Source organism: Carcharhinus amblyrhynchos, chromosome 6 (genome assembly GCF_965287045.1).
Source record: "Carcharhinus amblyrhynchos chromosome 6, sCarAmb.v2.hapA, whole genome shotgun sequence".
Taxonomy (NCBI): domain Eukaryota; kingdom Metazoa; phylum Chordata; class Chondrichthyes; order Carcharhiniformes; family Carcharhinidae; genus Carcharhinus; species Carcharhinus amblyrhynchos.
In genome coordinates, this window is record NC_137329.1 from 126,881,829 (window position 1) to 126,902,821 (window position 20,993).

The 20,993-nt window shown below is 45.3% G+C and overlaps 1 protein-coding gene across 2 annotated transcripts in view; it reads right to left on the reverse strand.

Annotated features, from left to right (window-relative positions):
• Positions 1-20,993, reverse strand: part of nav3 (neuron navigator 3) — a 360,827-nt gene that overhangs the window by 196,925 nt on the left and 142,909 nt on the right. For both annotated transcript variants that reach the window (XM_080191445.1, XM_080191444.1), the window contains exons 8-9: positions 13,784-14,813; positions 5,409-5,524 (exon numbers count right to left, since the gene is read on the reverse strand). In XM_080191445.1, the coding sequence (XP_080047571.1) occupies positions 5,409-5,524; positions 13,784-14,813 (1,146 nt within the window). The remainder of the gene's footprint in view (positions 1-5,408; positions 5,525-13,783; positions 14,814-20,993) is intronic.

Here is a 20,993-nt window from a genome sequence, read left to right on the forward strand (position 1 = left end):
CCTGGGTTCAATCCTCAGCTTGGGTCACTGTCTGTGCAGAGTGTGCACATTCTCCCCGTGTCTGCGTGGGTTTCCTCCGGGTGCTCCAGTTTCCTCCCACGCTCCAAAGATGCGCGGGTTAGGTGGATTGGCAATGCTCCCTCAGCATCAGGGGGATTTGTTAGGGTCAATGCATGTGGTTATGGGGATGGGGCCTGGGTGGGATTGTGGTTGGTGCAGGCGTGATGGGCCAAATGGCCTCCTTCTGCAATGTAGAGTTTCGATGATTCTATGATTCTAAAGCATTGTGGAAGAGGTAGACTCTGGAGGTTTATGATGGAGTGAGGGGTAATGAAACAGAGGGATAATGAATGGAGGTTCAGAGAGCAGCGTCCTGTCATCTGAACAAAGCAAGGGGAAGATATAAAAATGTTAGAGTCACGAGGGTAGGCTTTAGCTGTTGAGTTGGGGCACATTGCAGGGTGAGGATGGGATGAGGTCACAGAGGGAAATGTAAACATTCCCAGAAATGTTGTGGTTTTGTTCTCACACTAACATCAATGTGTCCACTCCCATTCATAAAGAGAGTTCAATGGTTTCTCATCCCAACCCTATAGCCCGTGGTTTGGCTTCAATATCCCTCATTTTCTTTCAGACCATTATCTGACAGATGTGTTTCCAGATGCATTTCTATTCCCAGATTCTTCACAATTAGCTCACTGCCAAAAAAGAAACTCTTTTGAGAGCCGTAAAGAGCAGTAAAGAACAGGCCAGCATAAAGTAGCCCATCTATTTCTCTTTAATGATCAACTCAGCCTCATTCACCTCATCAATTTCCTCCATCTTTTATCACTCCAGGAACAGACCCTATTCTCTATTTCTATCACCTGCAGCAAGGTTCCCTGCTCGTAACTTACACAATAAAGTTAAAATTTAATTTTATTTATTATACAGAAACATAGAACAGTACAGGCCCTTCAGCCTTCAATGTTGTGCTGAGCTATGTCCAATCCCAAGATCAGTCTATCCCACTCCCTATCACTCTGATGTTCTCCATGAGCCTATCCAATAACCGCTTGAAAGTTCCTAAAGTGTCCAACTCCACTATCACAGCAGGCAGTGCATTCCACACCCCAACCACTCTCTGAGTAAAGAATCTACCTCGGACATCCCTCCTAAATCTCCCACCATCAACCTTATAGTTATGCCATTTATGATTTTTGAACAAAAAGGGTTCAAAAATCTTCACTCAAAGGGTGGTGAATCTCTGGAATTCTCTGCCTGTTGAAGTGGTGGAGGCTGCCTCGCTAAATATACTTAAGTCACGGGTAGATAGGTTTCTGATAGACAGGGGAATTAAGGGTTATGGGGAGAAAGCGGGAAAGTGGAACTGATTCACTACAGATCAGCCATGATCTTACTGAATGGTGGGGCAGGCTCAAAGGGCGAGATAGTCTACTCCTGCTCCTATTTCTTATTTATTAGTCACAAGTAGGTTTACATTAACACAACAATGAAGTTACTGTGAAAAATCCCGTAGCCGCCACACTCCAGCGCCTGTCCGGGTACACTGAGGGAGAATTTAACATGGCCAAAGTACCCAACCAGCACATCTTTCGGACTGTGGGAGGAAACCCACGAGGAAAGACACAGGGAGAATGTGCAGACTCCACAGACAATGACCCAAGCCGGGAATCGAGCACAGATCACTGTGCCTTTGGGTGTGATACTGACTCTGTGCTTTATTTTTCTGTTTAGTATCTCCCCATCATTTCAACTCTTCCCTGGTTTACTCTGACCAAATCATAAGGACACGTTAAATAGGGACAGGTGTCGGTCACACTCCCCATCGAGCCATTCAGCAAGATCGTCCATCTCAACCCCAACTCCTCAGAGAGTGCTCTTGCAGAAGTAGAGGCTACCAGGGAGAGAGTTGATCGGTAAGGTGAGGAAGGTGAGGAAGTATTTACTATTTTTATTGCTTACAGTTTGTAAAGTCTTTTTGTGGTTTATAGTTTGTATGTCCTGTAGCACCGAGGATCAGGAAATCAGGGCCCCAGAGTAATTAATTTGAGAGGCTTAATTTGAAGGGGTCAGTCATGGCAAGAAAACTCAAAGCTGTGATGTGCTTTATTATCTCAAAAATCATAAAAAGTGAGAAACTAAACTACAAGGGCAAACTAGCGAGGAATATAAACTGACAACAAGAGTTTCTTTACTTCTATATAAAGGATGGCAGAGCTCAAGGTGATCCTGGATCCCTTGGAGAAAATGAATCTGGGAGATAGTTACTGGGAGCAAGGAGCCAGCAGAGGAATTAAACACATATCTCACATCAGTCTTTACGGTGGAAGATAGTTCAAACATCATGGTTCGGTGGATTTGCCGTGCTAAATTCTCCCTCAGCGTAACCGGACAAGCGCAGGAGTGCGGTGACGAGTGGGTTTTCACAGTAACTTCATTGCAGTGTTAATATAAGCTGACTTATGACCGTAATAAATACAACAAATAAATAAACAATACTAAAGAATATGGGGGAGGAATAAAGAACCCATCTCTAGAGAAGTCATATGAGAAAACTTAAAGGGGCTAAAGGCAGATCAGTTCCCCCTGCCCCCATGGTTTGCATCCAAGGATCCTAAAAAAAGCAGCTACAGACATGGCGGATCCATTGGTTGAGAAATTAAACTGTGGCCTGCTCTCTCAGGTGAAAGATTCCACAGCACTCATCAGAGAGGAATTCTTCCAGTCTTCTGGTAAAGATTCACCTTTTAGCCAAGGCCTGAAACACCTGATTTCATCACACATTTCACTGGTGTTTATGGGATCTTGCTGTGCACTAATTAACTGCTGCATGACAACAATGACTGCTCTCCGGCTGTGGGACTTTATCAGATTGGGAAGGCCACTATAAATGCAAATTGCCAGTTCCTCATTCCTACTCTTTAAACAGATAATTAAAAATAGAAACTGTCTCAAAAGGGATTAATATTTTTGTATAAACTGCTCCATAGCCTCCACGCTCCAATCGCTGGTTATGCCTGATTGCCTCTTTTTAATACAATCTTCCATCTGCTGCTGAACTCTGAATGTTTCCTCCTGGAATTCTTGTCTGAGCCAGAAATTACAAGGTGCAAACTTGTCAAAGCTTTCTGAAAATCCTCGTCTACCAAATAACTCAAAAGGAGCAGAGACGCACGGGAAGTTTGTGCACGCTTCATTTGAACGTCAGTAATACAATTTGAGAAGGCCATTAAAAAGCATTACACCTTCAAGAATTACAGGTACTGTGCAGAGGAGGCCTTTCGGCCCAGCATCTCTGCACTGGCTCTCTGAGTGATCAACTCAACTAGTTCCATTCTCCTGCCTTCTCCCTGTAAGCCTGAACATTCTTCCTTTTTAGATCATTCTAATTTCCTTTTGAATGACTCAGTTGAACCTGCCTCCACCACAAGGTTTTTCAAACCTTAACCAGTCGCTGTGTGAAAAAGTTTATCTACATGTTGCCATTGCTTCTTTTTCCAATGACCTTTGTAGTAGGGCAAACCCTGGGGGTGTGGGCTGCAGAAGGAGAGGAGTGTATGGAAAGGGTTAAACACAAAGCCTGACTGTAGTATCCACACTCACTGTAGGCAGGCACACGACAAAATACAAATAACTACATCCCAGACAGCACTAACACAGTCACACCCCAGGGGAAAGCTTTCAGAGGCTACAGCAACAGTAAAAGAATTGATACACTTAGCAAAACTCCACAATGTCCAGAGCAGCCAGTGTGACTCTGGAAAGCTAATCAAGTATCAGGGAGATGGAGACAATTAACAAACTATCAAAATCAGCTTGACAAACATGCTTTGATATTGTAAACAGGTGGACAAGATATGTCCAGGAAATTATTAAAGTTAAAGCACACAGGATAATGGATTAATGTGATCAAACTAGAACTGCAACAAATTCAAAGTAACAATATGATAACCTACTGTGAATGTAACACTTTGTAATGTAAAACAAGGGTATAAGAATATGTAAGAACCAATGTTTAACAGAGTAGCTTGGAAGCAAGCTGGAATTACAGCTCCGAGTTCTGCTCTCCCTCATGCATGTTGAATAAAGCTGTTTTTGTTGATGTTCTACACAGTCTCAGAAGACTCCATTCATTCATTCCCTCCAATATCTTCAATCAGTTCCTGTTTTGGTTCTCTACCAAAGCAAGTGAATGATGATAAACTTTTCTAAACACTAGTTAGGTCTTAGCTGGCGTATTGTGTTAAATTCTAGACAATAAATTGTAGGAAGAATGTTAAAGTCTAGGAGAGGGTTCAGAAGAGATTTACCAGAATGGTCCCAGGAATGGGGGAGACAGTAGCGAGGTGGTATTGTTTTCTTTAGAGCAGAGAAGGTTAAAAAGGGGCATTAATAGAGATAGTCAAAATCACAAAGGGTTTTGATAGGGATAAGTGAAGAAAGATTGCTCCAGTAGGGGGCAACACACCTCCTAATTTCCCAAAGTTTGTCTGCTGTCCATGAGGCACCGATCAACAGTGCAAGTATAGTACCAATGACATTCAAGAAGCTCGACACCATCCAGGGCAAAGTATCCCACTTAACTGGTATTCTTTCCACAAACATTAACTCCCTCCACCACCAATGAACAGTAGCAGAATGTACCATTTACAAGACATACTGCGGGAACTCACCAAGGCTCCTTAAACAGCACCTTCCAAACCCACAACCTCTACCATCTAGAAGGACAAGAACAGCAGATACTTGGGAACACCACCACCTGGAGTTTCCCCTCCAAGTCACTCACTATCCTGACTTGGAAATATATTGCCGTTCCTTCACTGTCACTGAGTCAAACTCTCCCCCTAACAGCACTGCTAGGGAGTACCTACAGTACATGGAGTTGAGGAGTTCATGAAGGCAGCTCACCACCACCTTCTCAATTGGGGATGGGAGTTTGCTTTCTACAAATTGGCTGCTGAGTTTGCTACATTGCAATAGTCGCTACACCTCAAAAAGTAGTTAATTGGATCCAAAATGCTTTTGTGCCCTAATCTTGTGAAAGGTGCACTCCATCAAGCTTCCTTTCCAGACACAATCGGCACGTGGACTGTGGAAATTCCACCATCAGCTTCTGAAATGGTAACCAGGGATGGGGATAAATGGACAGTGTCACTCAGACCAGAGAACCAATACAAACAGTAACTCAAACCGACTCGTTGCATTGCCAAATCCAGCTCAATTTTTCATCTCTCCGAAAACCAATCTTTTTTTAAAATATTTCACAACCGTCGTTATCAATAACTGACCCCACATTGTCGGGGGAAACCTACCTTCTCTATTCCTTCAGGAGGATAGGTTTAAACAGGAGGCTGTTGTGTAACATTGCTGAACTAACGTGTGGAATTTACTGAGTGTTCACCTACCAGATATCTCCTCGAGGCACTGTTTGGCAGTCTTACTGTAAACGGAATCCATTTTTGTTGGGCTGGCACTTGTGTCACCAGAGAGCAGGGCTGAGCCGTCACTGTCAGAGTGGGTTCTGAAAAATGTATTTTGAAGCTTGCATTAATAATTCATCCACAGAAACCTTCCAGCAAGGAGACCATTTAGTGCATCCTGCCGGCGTGGACTGAACAGTCCCAGACATACGACTCCCTGCTTTCCTCCTCAGCCTTGCATTTTCAACCCCTTACAAGTATTTATCCAATTCTCTCTTGAATGTTCAGAATGAAGTTGCCTCCGGTATCTTTTTGTGCAGAACATTCCAGATCATGTCAACTCGCTTTGTTAAAAAAAGTTCTCATCATTCCCTCCCCTTCCCCTCCCCCGGTTAACAGACCCTGCTCGTCCGTCAAAACCCCTCATCGTTTTGAACATTGACATTCAATTGCCCCTTAGCCATCTCTGCTCAAATTGAGAACAATTTGACCTTCTCGATATTTCCACAATATTGAAATTTCTCCTGATTATTCTGGTAAATCTGAATTCCCAAGGCCTTGCCACCTTTCCTATGGCGCAGGATCTGGGTTGGTCACAGTACTCTAACCAGGATCTAAGCAATAATTGAGAAAGGTTTCCTTATGTCTGTACTCCATGTCTTAGAACATAGAACACTACAACACAAACAGGCCCTTCAGCCCACCAGAAACATAGGCACTCATGTCTTTTTGATAACCTCTCCAACTTTGTAGTTATGGAAAATTGCATTGTGCATTTTGTCCACTCAAGGGTATACATAAACCAGCAGAGGGAGTCTAAGAAATCTAAATACAGTACATCCACAGTTCCCCTTTAGCCACAGCATATGTGACTCCTCAAAGAACTCCAATAAATTTATTAAACATGATTTCCTTTTCACAAAACCATGTTGACTCTGCCTGATTGCCTTGTATTGATCCAAATGCCCTGCTTTCATATCTTTTAACGATGACTGATGTTAGGCTAACTGGTTTGTAGTTTCTTGCTTTCTGTCTCCCTCTCTATGTTTCCCCTTTTCTTCCCAAGAACTCTAAAAAATTGTCATTCCGCCTCTAGAGACTTGTGTGTGTGAACCCCAGGTCTCCCTGTTCCTGCAGCCCCATCAGAACTGTATCATATCAGGCAGAGGTGTTCCCACGGATGGCCTGAAATCAAACAATGGAGAAGGTTCAGGGCTGGAGTTACAGGTGTGATTAGCACTGATTCTGAGATGCAGAAAGGGAATTTGGAGATGGGGGCTGGACTTTGCACAAACTGAGGGAACTCAAAATGCTTCTCAGAGAAAGGAAAGATATCCGTGTATGATTGAGTGAGTACGCCCTCTGACACCACTCCACTATCAACCTATTAATGTCGAGCAAAATGAAGCAATGACTTCCTGTTTTCACGGGGCAGGCTGACTGAAGAATGGCCAATCGCTCCTCATCAGAATCCTCGAGCATAGACTGGCCTTTCTCAAAAAGAACCATCAACAACCATCGCCTCCTGCTGGCAGCACAGCCATGCTGCAGGTCACTGCACTCTCACCTCTGAGCCAATGGGTTGTAAGTTCAAGTCCCATCGCAGAAACAAAAACACAAAATCCCAGCTGACTAATATCCCGAGTGCCGTTCTGAGGGAAAATTAGATTGTCAGAGAAACACGGATAAGACGTTAAACAGAGATCCCATCTGCGTCCTTGGACTAAAAATCACACAGACTCTATGAGTGAATACTTATCTTTCAACCAACGTCATAGAAAAATCATAGAATCATCGAATTCTTACAGTGAAGGAGGCCATTTGACCCATCGAGCCTGCACTGACCACAGTCCCACCCAGCCTGATCCCTATAACCCCATGCATTTACCCCAGCTAGTCCCCCTGACACTAAGGGTCAATTTAACATGACCAATCCACCTAACCCGAACATCTTTGAAAAGTGGAAGGAAACCCATGCAGACATGAGGAGAATGTGCAGACTCTACACCGTGATTTGAGGCTGGAATTGAACGTGGATCCCTGGCGCTGTGAGGCAGCAGTGCTAACCACTATGCTGCCGTGCTGCCCATAAAACACACGATCACATTGCAGCTTGTGGGATCTTGCTGTGCGTAATCTGAGTGCTGGTTTTCCCAACATTACAACAGTGGCTATAGGTCAAAAATACCTCTCTGGTTTATCAGGGATTTGGGATGTCCTCAGAGACAGAAAATGTCTTTATTTCTGGAAATAAAAACACAGAAATGACTGCCAAATATTTGTCATTGGTTAAAAATAAACTGAGATATAAGAAACTGCTCTTTACACTATCGTGTTTCATAGATTCGAATATAAGGAGCTAGAAATGGGAACAAGAAGACATCCCATCCATTCAGTTTGATCTGTGCTGTGCTCCAACTGTTTCCACCTTCTTTCAACCTCTGGCTCTCTGCCAAGCTAACTCTCTGCCCCAGTCTATTATGCTCATTGGCCTACATTAGCTTCCCATCTGGCAATGCTTCCACTTTCAAATTCTCATCCTCGTTTCCAAAACCTTCCCTATCCTAGATTGGCTAGGAGGGAGTTGAAGAGTGAGTTAAGAAGGGCTAAAAGAGGACATGAGATGACTTTGGCTGATAGGATTAAGGAGAATCCTAAGGCGTTCTATAGGTATGTCGAGAACAGAAGGTTGGTTAGGGCAAGATTAGGGCCAGTTATAGACAGTAGAGGGAAGTTGTGTGTGGAACCGAAAGAGATTGGAGAGGCATTGAACCAATATTTCTCTTCGGTGTTCACGCAGGGGGACATGAATGTAGCTGAGGAGAACACTGGGGTGCAGGGGTGTAAAATAGAAAGTATTGCAGTTGAAACCAGGGATGTGCTGGATATTCTAGAGGGCTTGAAAATAGATAAGTCCCCTGGTCCGGATGGGATTTACCCTAGGATTCTCTGGGAGGCTAGAGAGGTGATTGCAGAGCCTCTGGCTCTGATCTTCAGGTCATCGTTGGTCTCTGGTATAGTACCGGAAGATTGGAGGACAGCGAATGTTGTCCCATTGTTTAAGAAGGGGAACAGAGACTTCTCCGGGAATTATAGACCGGTGAGTCTTACTTCTGTTGTGGGCAAGGTTTTAGAAAGAATTATTAGGGATAGGATTTATAGTTATTTGGAGAGTAATGAATTGATTAGAGACAGTCAGCATGGTTTTGTAGCGGGTAGGTCGTGCCTTACTAACCTTATTGAGTTCTTTGAGAAAGTGACCAAAGAGGTGGATAGGGGTAAGGCAGTTGACGTGGTATATATGGATTTTAGTAAGGTGTTTGATAAGGTTCACCATGGTAGGCTTCTGCAGAAAATGCAGATGTATGGGATTGGGGGTAATCTAGGTACTTGGATCAGGAATTGGCTAGCAGATAGGAGACAGAGGGTGGTGGTTGATGGTAAATATTCATCATGGAGTTCGGTTACGAGCGGTGTGCCTCAGGGATCTGTTTTGGGGCCACTGCTGTTTGTAATTTTTATTAATGATCTGGATGAGGGTATAGTTGGGTGGATTAGTAAGTTTGCTGATGACACCAAAGTCGGTGGTGTGGTAGATTGTGAGGAAGGGTGTCATAGTTTGCAGGGTGACTTAGACAGGTTGCAGAGCTGGGCCGCGAGGTGGCGGATGGAGTTTAATGCGGAGAAGTGTGAGGTAATTCATTTCAGTAGGAGTAACAGATGTGTTCAGTATAGGGCTAACGGGAGGACTTTGAATAGCGTGGAGGAGCAGAGGGATCTAGGTGTATGTGTACATAGATCCCTGAAAGTTGGGAATCAAGTAGATAAGGTAGTTAAGAAGGCATACGGTGTCTTGGCGTTTATTGGTAGGGGGATTGAATTTAGGAGTCGCAGCGTCATGTTGCAACTGTACACAACTCTGGTGCGGCCGCACTTGGAGTACTGTGTGCAGTTCTGGTCCCCACATTACAGGAAGGATGTGGAGGCTTTGGAGAGGGTGCAGAGGAGGTTTACCAGGATGTTGCCTGGTATGGAGGGGAGGTCCTATGAGGAGAGGCTGAGGGATTTGGGGTTGTTTTTGCTGGAAAGAAGGCGGCTAAGAGGGGATCTTATTGAAACATATAAGATGATTAGAGGTTTAGATAGGGTGGATAGTGATAGCCTTTTTCCTCTGATGGAGAAATCTAGCACGAGGGGGCATGGCTTTAAATTAAGGGGGGGTAGTTATAGGACGGATGTCAGGGGTAGGTTCTTTACCCAGAGGGTGGTGAGGGATTGGAATGCCCTGCCTGCTGCAGTTGTAAATGCGCCTAGTTTGGGGGCGTTTAAGAGATCCGCGGATAGGTTTATGGATGAAAAGGGATTGGTTTAGGTTAGTGGGTCATTGTTTTGTAACTGGTCGGCGCAACATCGTGGGCCGAAGGGCCTGTTCTGCGCTGTAATGTTCTATGTTAGATGAAATTCAATCTGGATCAGTGTGAGGTGATGCATTTGGGAGGCCAAACAAGGCAAGGGGATACATGATGAAATACACAAGGACCCTGAGAAACACCGAGGATCAGAGAGTCCTTGGTGTCCATGTACACCGGTCCCTTAAGATAGCAGGATAGGTGGGTAATGTGGTTCAGAAGGCATATGGTATACTTGGCTTTATTAGCTGAGACATAGAGTTTCCAAGCAGGGAGGTTTTGCTGGAACTGCATAAAACATTGGTTAGTTCACAGCTAGAGTATTGTGTGCAGTTCTGGAATCCACATTATAGGAGGGATGTGATAACACTGGAAAGAGTATCGAGGAGATTTACCAGGGTATTGCCTGGCCTGGAGAGAGGCATTCAAGGTTAATGTCTGGACAGGGAAAGTTGTGGAGGGATTCGGTCAGGTTAGGAGGTGAGAGTTGGGCACACAAGGGCTCGAGGGTCTGGAGTCCCCGGTTGGGGGGGGGGAGTGGAGGGGAGGGGTTAGTGTGAGTCTGTCCGGGTTTTTACAGATGTTACCCAGAACTTAGAAGCAGTTTTATGGCTTCTAACTTCTTCAAAGTAATCATTAGTGTAACCCTGGCAGCACCGCCCAGACCTTTCAGATAGTTCCCAGCACTGGGCAATTACCCAGAGCAAGTTAGCGCTTCTGGACAATTTCTGAGATGGGTTCCTCAGTGCACCGCTGGACTTATGGGAAATGACCTGCTGATGTGGTTCTGTGCCAAACTCTATTCAGTAAAAGTCCTGTTAAACTGCTATAAAAATGCAGGTTGATGTTGCTGTTGTAGCAATCAACAACATCCGGGGTAAATTAGAATCCAAACTGCGATCACTTCCTAACTGTCCAGCATGGACAGGTTGGGCTGAAGGGCCTATTTTCATGCTGTAACTGCTAATGACTCTAACACCGGAATACAGGAACTACAGGAACACCAATAAACCGTTCGCCCTCCCGGCTCTGTTCCAGCGGGAGGAGGTTTAGATTTTCACAGCACTGTACGAGAGGGAATACTTTCCAAACACTGAACTCTTGCGCAACTCCATCTGCCTAAAGAGTTTCCTTAATCACAGAACTCAAACTATCAACTCCATCCACTGTCAGGCATTTAGAGACACAAGGGCTGATTCGGGACAGTCAGCATGGCTTTGTGAGTGGAAAATCATGTCTCACAAATTTAATAGAGTTTTTTGAAGGGGTAACCAAGAAGGTAGATGAGGGCAGTGCAGTTGATGTTGTCTACATGGACTTTAGCAAGGCCTTTGATTAGGTACTGCATGGTAGGTTGTTAAATCTCATGGGATCCAGGGTGAGGTATCTAAATGGATACAAAATTGGCTTCCTGACAAGCGGTTGTAGAGGCCTGTGACCAGCGGTGTGCCCCAGGGATCAGTGCTGGGCCCACTGTGATTTGTCATTGATATTAATGATTTGGATGAGAATATGGACACTTCAGGAACTTTCAAGCGGTCATTGGATAGGCACATGGAGCACACCAGAATGATAGGGAATGGGATAGCTTGATCTTGGTTTCGGACAAAGCTTGGCTTGTTCATAGCTCCTTGAAAGTGGAGTCACAGGTGGACAGAGTGGTGAAGAAGGCATTCGGCATGCTTGGTTTTATTGGTCAGAACATTGAATACAGGAGTTGGGACGTCTTGTTGAAGTTGTACAAGACATTGGTAAGGCCACACTTGGAATGCTGTGTACAGTTCCGGTCACCCTATTATAGAAAGGATATTATTAAACTAGAAAGAGTGCAGAAAAGATTTACTAGGATGTTACTGGGACTTGATGATTGAGTTATAAGGAGAGGCTGGATAGACTGGGACTTTTTTCTCTGGAGTGTAGGAGGCTGAGGGGTGATCTTATGGAGGTCTATAAAATAATGAGGGGCACAGATCAGCTAGATAGTCAATATCTTTTCCCAAAGGTAGGGGAGTCTAAAACTAGAGGGCATCGGTTTAAGGTGAGAGGGGAGAGATACAAAAGTGCCCAGAGGGGCAATTTTTTCACACAGAGGGTGGTGAGTGTCTGGAACAAGCTGCCAGAGGTAGTAGTAGAGACAGGTACAATTTTGTCTTTTAAAAAGCATTTAGATAGTTACATGGGTAGGATGGGTATAGAGGGATATGGGCCAAATGCGGGCAATTGGGATTAGTTTAGGGGTTTAACAAAAAAGGGTGGCATGGACAAGTTGGGCCGAAGGGCCTGTTTCCGTTCTGTAAATTTCTATGACTCTATGACTCTAACTTCAGACATTTCTTTGTGATTAGCAAAGTTTGACAATGTGCAGACTGTAGGGTTGTTGTTTACTGGCAGGCTGTTTATACTGAACACTTGGCCAAGGAAACACTCAGACCAGTGAAAGGATTGATTTTACTGTGCTGGAATAAACTGCTGTTCAATGTGCACTGCCTGACCAAATTCCACTTACAGATGTGAAGGATGAAACTCATCTGTTGGTTAAATATGAAAATCTGGAAAAAAGTTTTAATTCGTAATCTTGCGTTAAAAGCTTTGCATTTCTATAGCACCCTTTATAACACCCTCCAAAACACTGTCCGGCCAGGGAAATACTGTTTGAAGGAGAGGCGTGGTTGTAACGTCGCGAAACACAGCAATTGATTGACACAAAGCAAGATCCCACAAACAACAAAGACTGGATAATCCATGACATTGCTACTGCTACTGGAGAGGCCAAATATTGATCACGGATATCTGGAGGAATTTCACTGCTGATTTTAAAAATGAGTTCCTCGGTTTAATGTCCAACCTGAAAATCAAGTTGTGAATAAAAGAAGAGAATTTATAATTACAACTGAGAGTCAGTCAGGGAAAGTGGGACATTCGACTGTGGACCTGAAACATAGAAACCCTTCAGTGCAGATCGAGGCCACTTGGCCCATTGAGATTTCCAGCATTGCAATATTCCGTTTGGATTTAACTAATGATCTGTTAGCCTTATATCAGCAATAGGGAAAATGCTGGAGCCTGTTATGAATGATGTGAGAAATGGACACTTGAATAATAATCATGAGAGACTGAGTAGATTGGACCTGTACTCATTGGAGTTTAGAAGGCTGAGAGGGGATCTTATAGAGACATATAAGATAATGAAGGGGCTAGATAGGGTAGAGGTAGAGAGATTCTTTCCACTTAGAAAGGAAACAAGAACTAGAGGGCACAGCCTCAAAATTAGGGGGAGTCAATTTAGAACAGAGTTGAGGAGGAACTTCTTCTCTCAGGGGGTAGTGAATCTCTGGAATTCTCTGCCCATTGAAGCAGTGGAGGCTACTTCATTGAATGTGTTTAAGTCACGGGTAGATAGATTTTTGACCAATAAGGGAATTAAGGGTTATGGGGACCAAGCAGGTAAGTGGAACTGATCCACTTCAGATCAGCCATGATCTTATTGAATGGCGGGGCAGGCTCGAAGGGCTAGATGGCCTACTCCTGCTCCTATTTCTTATGTTCTTACCTGATTGGACAGAGTCAACACGGATTTAAAAATTGGAAATCAAGTCAGATGAACTTGTTGGAGGTTTTTGAGGATGTTATTAACAGAATTGATAAAGGGAATCAGTGGGTCTGATGTATTTGGATTGTGTTCGTATGGGACTAGGGGGTAGATGGGAATTGGAATTGGAAAAACATCAGGTTCGAGAGGCCAGATGGCCTCATTCACTGGAAGATAGATTAAAGGTAATGCTTTGAGTAAGGATGACGCTGAGGAAGTGTCATCCAGACTCGAAACGTTGGCTCTATTCTCTCTCCACAGATGTTGTCAGACCTGCTGAGATTTTCCAGCACTTTCTGTTTTTGTGCATGTTTGTGTGTTGGAAATACTCTGTAATTGGAGAAAGATGTTGCAGTACTTACTTATACATGAAGGGGGCGACAGTGGCGGTGTTGGGGTGGCTGTACTGCTGCTGTGGCTGGGGGAGGTGGACCATCGCGTTGCCATTGGTGCTGCTGCTTCCTGGCGCAAGGCCACCAGCAATGACCGTGGGAGCGGAGAGCGTGGCAGTGTTTGAGGAGGGTGGAGGTGAGGAAGGCAGGCTGGCAGCCCTGCCCTCTGAGGAAGCGATGCTACTGGAGCTGGAAGCTTTGCCATCCACCTGGGACTTCTGCAGCGCGTGGCCTGGGCCTGCCTTTACTGTCCTGCCTTTCTCTGCCTCTTTCATCGCCACAGGTGCAGGCACTAGGGTCGACTTTCCGGTTGGGACCTTGGAGCCGGGTTTGGGTATCCCACTGGAAGCAGGGATTGAACTCTCCTTCTTGACTCCGGCTGGTTTTCCTCCTTTCGGGATTAAGCTGGCGATCTTTGAGCTCTTCCTGGGCGCGTCGCTCACTTTCTCTTCTTTGCAGCTTTTTAATCCTTTACCCTTTTCCTTCTCTTCTTTCTCCTTCGCGTGCGGTGAAGCCTTTTTATTGCTGGTGGTTTTCCCCCCTATCCTCTGGGGCGTTCCCTTGGACTGCGTTTTTGGGCTGCTGCCTGTGGAACCCCCACCTCCGCTGTCTGCCTCCCCGCCCTCGGGGAGCGGGCCCTCATCCCTCCCACCCTCCGCAGGTCCTGAGCTCGCCGAGAAGGGGGGCCTGGAGGATATCCGATTGTTGATGAGTTTGAACTTTTCCAGCATCGACCTCTGCCCATTGGAAGGGGGCTTGGTGGCCTCTGGGAGGGGGGGTCGAAGCCGCTCGGTGGAGGCAGTGGGGGAGGTGACGGGACTCGGCTGTTTCACACTCAGCATGGATGAGGTGGCAGCATGTTTCACATTCATTGACTTGCTGCGCCAAGATTTCCCAGCACCCGGGGAAGGAATGGATGATACCTGCGGCGGTCCAGCGCTGGCAGCCAATGACACGTTCCCGTTCATGCTGCCAGGTACGGGGGGATTCTTGGATGATTCTGAAACAAAGAAGAAAAATCCACCAACCGTCAGAGATTAAACCCAATCCCCAAAACAGGCAGATTGAAAATAGGCACAGCTGTCTCACTAACTACTGTCTAACCAGAATACCAAAAACTTGCATTTATATAGCACCTTCCATGACATCAGGGCATTCCAAAACACTCTACAGCCAATTCAAGTGTAGTCACATTGTAATGTAGCAAACATGGCTGCCAATTTGGGCACAGCAAGATCCCATAAACAGCAAAATGATGCGGATAATCTTGCAATTTTTTACATGATAACGTTCCTGTATTATTAACTGGTGGACGTCAGACCCAGGATTCTGGGAGAACTCCCCTTCACCCACCCCACCCTCCGCTCTTCTGGAAATAGAATCATGGGATTTTTTATAGTGACCGGAGAGGATAGACAGGGAGTCTCATCTGAAAGGCAGCATCTCTGACAGTGCGGCACTCCCTCAGCACTGACCCTCTGACAGTGCGGCACTCCCTCAGCACTGACCCTCTGACAGTGCCGCACTCCCTCAGCACTGACCCTCTGACAGTGCGGCACTCCCTCAGCACTGACCCTCTGACAGTGCGGCGCTCCCTCAGCACTGACCCTCTGACAGTGCGGCGCTCCCTCAGCACTGACCCTCTGACAGTGCGGCACTCCCTCAGTATTTGACACCATGTCCAGAATTCTTGCGGATTACCGGGGGATATGAAACCAAGGTGGCTACATGGAATTAAGAGTCAGATTAGCCAAGATTGAGTTGAATGGTGGGCCAGACTCGAGGGGCTGAAAGGCCTCCTCCTGTCTGGTGCTTATCTTTAAGGAGCTCCCTCACTTTGATATGAGAAATAATTCAGTTACTTTCTTTGTGTCACGGGACTACAGGCTGGTGCAGCTCAGAAAGAGCTTACGGACTAACAGAAAAGATCAAAAGTTATTGGGAACCAGGGAATGTGGCCAGCTTCAGGTCAGCCCCAATGTTATTGAATGGAGGAGCAGCATGATGGGCCGAATGGCCTACTCCTGCCTTCAATGGGCATGTTTGTATATTCATCTGTAAGGAGGCCATTCAGCTTACCTTGCCTGTGCTAGCTCTTTGAACGAGATATCCGATTTGTCCCATTCCATTCCCTGCAAATGTTGCTTGTTTGAGCACATACCCATTAAAAAGTCACAACTGAATCTGCTTCCACATCTCACCCACTTCACAATGTCCAGATAAAAGTCCCACTTCCGGTTTGCAATGTCCTGTACTCGGGTTACTGCCCTCCTGGCCTGTGGAGACCAGTTTCTGGGAGTAAGGCTCACTGAGCCTTTGAACATTGCTTGCTAATTCTCATAATGAGCCCAACCATTTCATCAAGACGGCAACAAAGGACAGGATAATCGGCAGGAAACACTGATTGGAAACTGCTCCCACATTCCAACCTCTCTCCATATGGGACAGAACGTAACCGCAATGAAACACCACAAAAATAACACGGCAGGACTCACCACCTCCGGATGGTTCCACTGATTGGTCAACATCTTGATGAAGTGTGATGACTGGTGAATCATTGGAAACACTTCCTCCTATTTCACAGTCCTGGCTTTAAACCTTATTCCAATGTGTTATTTACACACATCATTCACATTGGAAACACAAACTGTGACTGAGTCAGCTCACTGCCGGCTGCAGAGTACAGGGGTCCTTTCAGAGTCTACAATTTGGATTTTAAAACTGGGCGAAAGGACATTATTCCCCAGCAGGTTCTGACGTTCGAATCATTCACGCCCCCGTTCCCCCCACCCATAGAATATTTCGCTCCATAGAATCCCTACAGTGCAGGAGGAGGCCATTCGGCCCATTGAGTCTTCACCAACTCTCTGACAGAGCATCTCACCCAGGCCCACTGCCCCCCCCACCCTAGCCTATTCCCCTAACCCCACATATTTACCCTGCTAATCCCTCTAACCCACACATCTTGTGACATTAAGGGAGAATTTTGCATGGCCAATCCAGCTAACGTACACATCTATGGATTGTGGGAAGAATCTGCAGCACCCAGACAAAAACTACACACAGGGAGAACATGCAAACTCCACACACACAGTGACACGAGCCAGGATTCAAACCTGGACCCCTGGCGCTGTGAGACAGCAGTGTGAATCACTGTGTCACCGTGCTGCCCCGGGTCCCTGGCACTGTGAGACAGCAGTGTGAATCACTGTGTCACCGTGCTGCCCCGGGTCCCTGGCACTGTGAGACAGCAGTGTGAATCACTGTGTCACCGTGCTGCCCCGGGTCCCTGGCACTGTGAGACAGCAGTGCTAACCACTGTGTCACCGTGCTGCCCCGGGTCCCTGGCGCTGTGAGACAGCAGTGCTAACCACTGTGTCACCGTGCTGCCCCGGGTCCCTGGCACTGTGAGACAGCAGTGCTAATGACTGTGTCACCGTGCTGCCCCGGGTCCCTGGCGCTGTGAGACAGCAGTGCTAACCACTGTGTCACCGTGCTGCCCCGGGTCCCTGGCGCTGTGAGACAGCAGTGTGAATCACTGTGTCACCGTGCTGCCCCAGGTCCCTGGCACTGTGAGACAGCAGTGCTAACCACTGTGTCACCGTGCTGCCCCGGGTCCCTGGCACTGTGAGACAGCAGTGCTAATCACTGTGTCACCATGCCACCCATTAGCCAGTGGTGGGAATTTCTGGTTATGCAGCTGTCAATGAGATTGCAGAATAGTGGTTTGTAGAAAGCGGGGGACAAGAATATACAGGAGCACAGTTTGAGGGGGCTTAGAAAGGGCTAAAGAGGAAAATTCAGTGAAGGACAAAGCATTGTAGAATTATTAAAACACAGAAAAGCAACCAATGAAAAAGGATTTGCATTTCTATAGCACCTTTTACAACTAAGGATGTTGCAAAAATATTTTACAGCCAATCAAATATTTTTGAAGTTGGGCATTAGATGTTGGTCCTTTGTGTGTGCTGACACGAGGCAGCAAGAAATAGAAGCTTCACAACAGGGTTAAAAAAGAAAAAATTCTTGCATTCATTTCGCACCCTTCATTAAGACCAGACGTCACAAAGCTCTTTGCAATTATTTAAGGATTTTTGAAATCCAGTTACTGTTGGAATGCAGCTGGACAAAAAGCAATGTGATAACGACCAAATAATTGAATTTGATGAAACTGGCCGAAGGATAAATATTAAGCAGGACGCTGGGGAGATTTCCCCTGCTCTCCTTCGAGACTGCCACATTGGATCTTTCACAACTACTCGAGCAAACTGATGGGGTCTCAACTGTGAAACACAAACCCAAGGATGGGCTGAACGGAAACATGCAAAGATTTTCCAGTTTTGGGGTGAGCAGGGCTGGAAAATTCTGCCCCGTGATTGTACTAATTCACAATATTAACCACAGGCTTCCCCCAAATGCATTTGAAGGGTAATTTCTGGCCTCCGTTGAGAAACATTGCAGGGGCAATTTCAGTGCTACAAGCTGATTGGTGATTGTGAATAGCGAGGGATTAGAAGAAATTTGACAAATGTAGAGTGGGCGGGGTTGGATGATGGTCATCATTGAAGAAAAGAGATAACAGGACCCTGCGGAATGCTTGAATGAATGAAAAAGAACAGAGAATGAGTCAATAATGACCGCACTGATAGAATGATTTGAGAAGAAAGGCAATAGTTTCTGGTGAGAGGACTGTGGACACTGATAGAATTTTGATTTGCCCAAGGCAGCTGATAAATGATTTACCAAAGTGTTCAAGAACATCAAAGAGCAATGTCAGAATGAAGTTATGATAAGGTCAACTCCAGATTTTCAAAGAAAACTACTGTCAATTAATTTAGATTAACCTTATCAAGAGCGAAACCTCATTAACGAAAATCTGGGAAGGCTCCAGAAATGTCGCTTTACTGATAGGTTGTTATTAGATTTAACCTTGACAGATTTCACCCAATGAAATTTCACCTCCAGTAAGGGTTTCAAAGAGATAATGACACTGGCACATTGTAAATAACCCACCAGGAAATGGAATCAGGAAATGCTGACAGAACAACAGGTTCGTTACCAATTTCAGAATGAAAAGATATTCCCCATTCTGGTCCCCTGTCCAGCCCTAACTTCTTTTAACTCGATCATTCATCTCTGGAATTCCCATCCCATATTACTCACTTCTCTACCTCTCTTCCTTTAGGATGTTCCATAAAATCAACTGTGTAGAAGCACTACAGAGCAAGGGTCCATTCAGCCCATCAAACCCTCACTAAGATCCATACTTTTATGTTCCATTCCTGTTGTAATAAAGGATAGCATTAGAATCATAGAGGTTTACAGCATGGAAACAGGCCCTTCGGCCCAACTTGTCCATGCCATCCTTTTTTTAAACACCTAAGCTAGTCCCAGTTGCCCACACTTAGCCCATGTCCCTCTATACCCATTGTATCCATGTAACTGTGTAAATGCTTTTTAAAAGACAAAATTGTACTCACCTCTACTACTGCCTCTGGCAGCTCGTTCCAGACTGTCACCACCCTCTGAGTGAAAAAATTGCCCCTCTGGATCCCTTTGAATCTCTCCCCTCTCACCTTAAACCTATTCCCTCTAATTTTAGACTCCCCTACCTTTGGGAAAAGATATTGACTATCTAACTGATCTGTGCCCCTCATTATTTTATAGACCTCTATAAGATCACCTCTCAGCCTCCTGCACTCCAGAGAAAAAAGTCCCAGTCTATCCAGCCTCTCCTTATAACTCAATCCATCAAGTCCGGGTTGCATCCTAGTAAATCTTTTCTGCACTCTTTCTAGTTTAATAATATCCTTTCTATAATAGGGTGACCAGAACTGTACACAGTATTCCAAGTGTGGCCTTACCAATGTCTTGTACAACTTCAACAAGACGTCCCAACTCCTGTATTCAATGTTCTGACCAATCTTCTGATCATCTACCCATGCTGACATGTTACCCCCTGCACTGTGAGCTTTTTTCTTCAATGTGGTATATTATTAAATATCTTCTGGAAATCAAAGTATAGTGCATCTACAGGTTCCCCTTCATCTACAGGACATGTTTCTGTGGATACAAGTGCAAGTTGCTGTTGTTGCAAAAACTAAAATAGATTAAAGTTAAGGGCATAAACTATAGCTGACTCCCAGCCCCTCCTCTATCCCAGTGGGGTCCTCCCTGGAACTAGCAACACCCTCTGTGAAACAGCAACCAGATGGAATCTGATGTGTTCTCCACATTGTGGTGTGCTGGCACCTTGCGATGTTCATGGAACTAGTGTGGAACGCAAGAGCAAATATCTTCACCTTTATGAAGAATAATGGACAATGGCAGAATCACCCAAGCGGAAAATCACCAACCTCCAGTGTGCAGAAGTGAAACTTCATCTAATTATTTGTCATGAAGCCTCCCAGTATGTTCCCACTAATCATTCCACACTTCAAAATATCACTCCATTAAAAAAACCTGCAGAGCTCATATTATTTAGCAGCAAGCTTCACTGCGTCCTGGAATGGTCAATGAATTAGCAATGCAACTCTGATCTATCCAATAAATTCCAGAAATCTGTTAAACACGATAGTAACTGTGCAGGAATGGAGAGGCTGAATCTGACTCCACATCAATGCTCAGGCACTGCTGGGCTTTAGATTAAACATGTTTATAAAAACAAACGGATTCTCTAATGCCGATAAACAATTCAAATTAATAAAATCCACAAAACCCAGAATTTTTAATATCTTTCAGCAATGCAAACCTTCCAGATTCCCATCTACTTCACCTGTTGAAAAGATAAGATCTGTCTGCTATTAAACACAGAATAACACTGAGCCACCGTTACACTGTGTTCGAAAGCACAGATATTAGGGCAGGTGACCAAAAGCTTGGTCAAAGAGGCAGGTTATTAAAAATATCTAAATGGAGCAGAGAGAGAGAGAGACAGAGAGTGAGAAACAGAGAGAGACAGAGACAGAGAGGCAGAGAGAGAGAGAGAGAGGGAGAGATGCAGAGAGAGAGAGGGAGATAGACAGAGAGAGGGGCAGAGAGAGGCAGAGAGATCTGAGGAGGGATTACCAGAGCCCGAGGTGCAGGTGGCCGGAAGTGTAACCAGCGATGGCTCAGTGATTAAAATTGGGGTTGTGCTAAAGGCCAGAATTGAAGAAGCGAGGATCTCAGAGGATTGCGG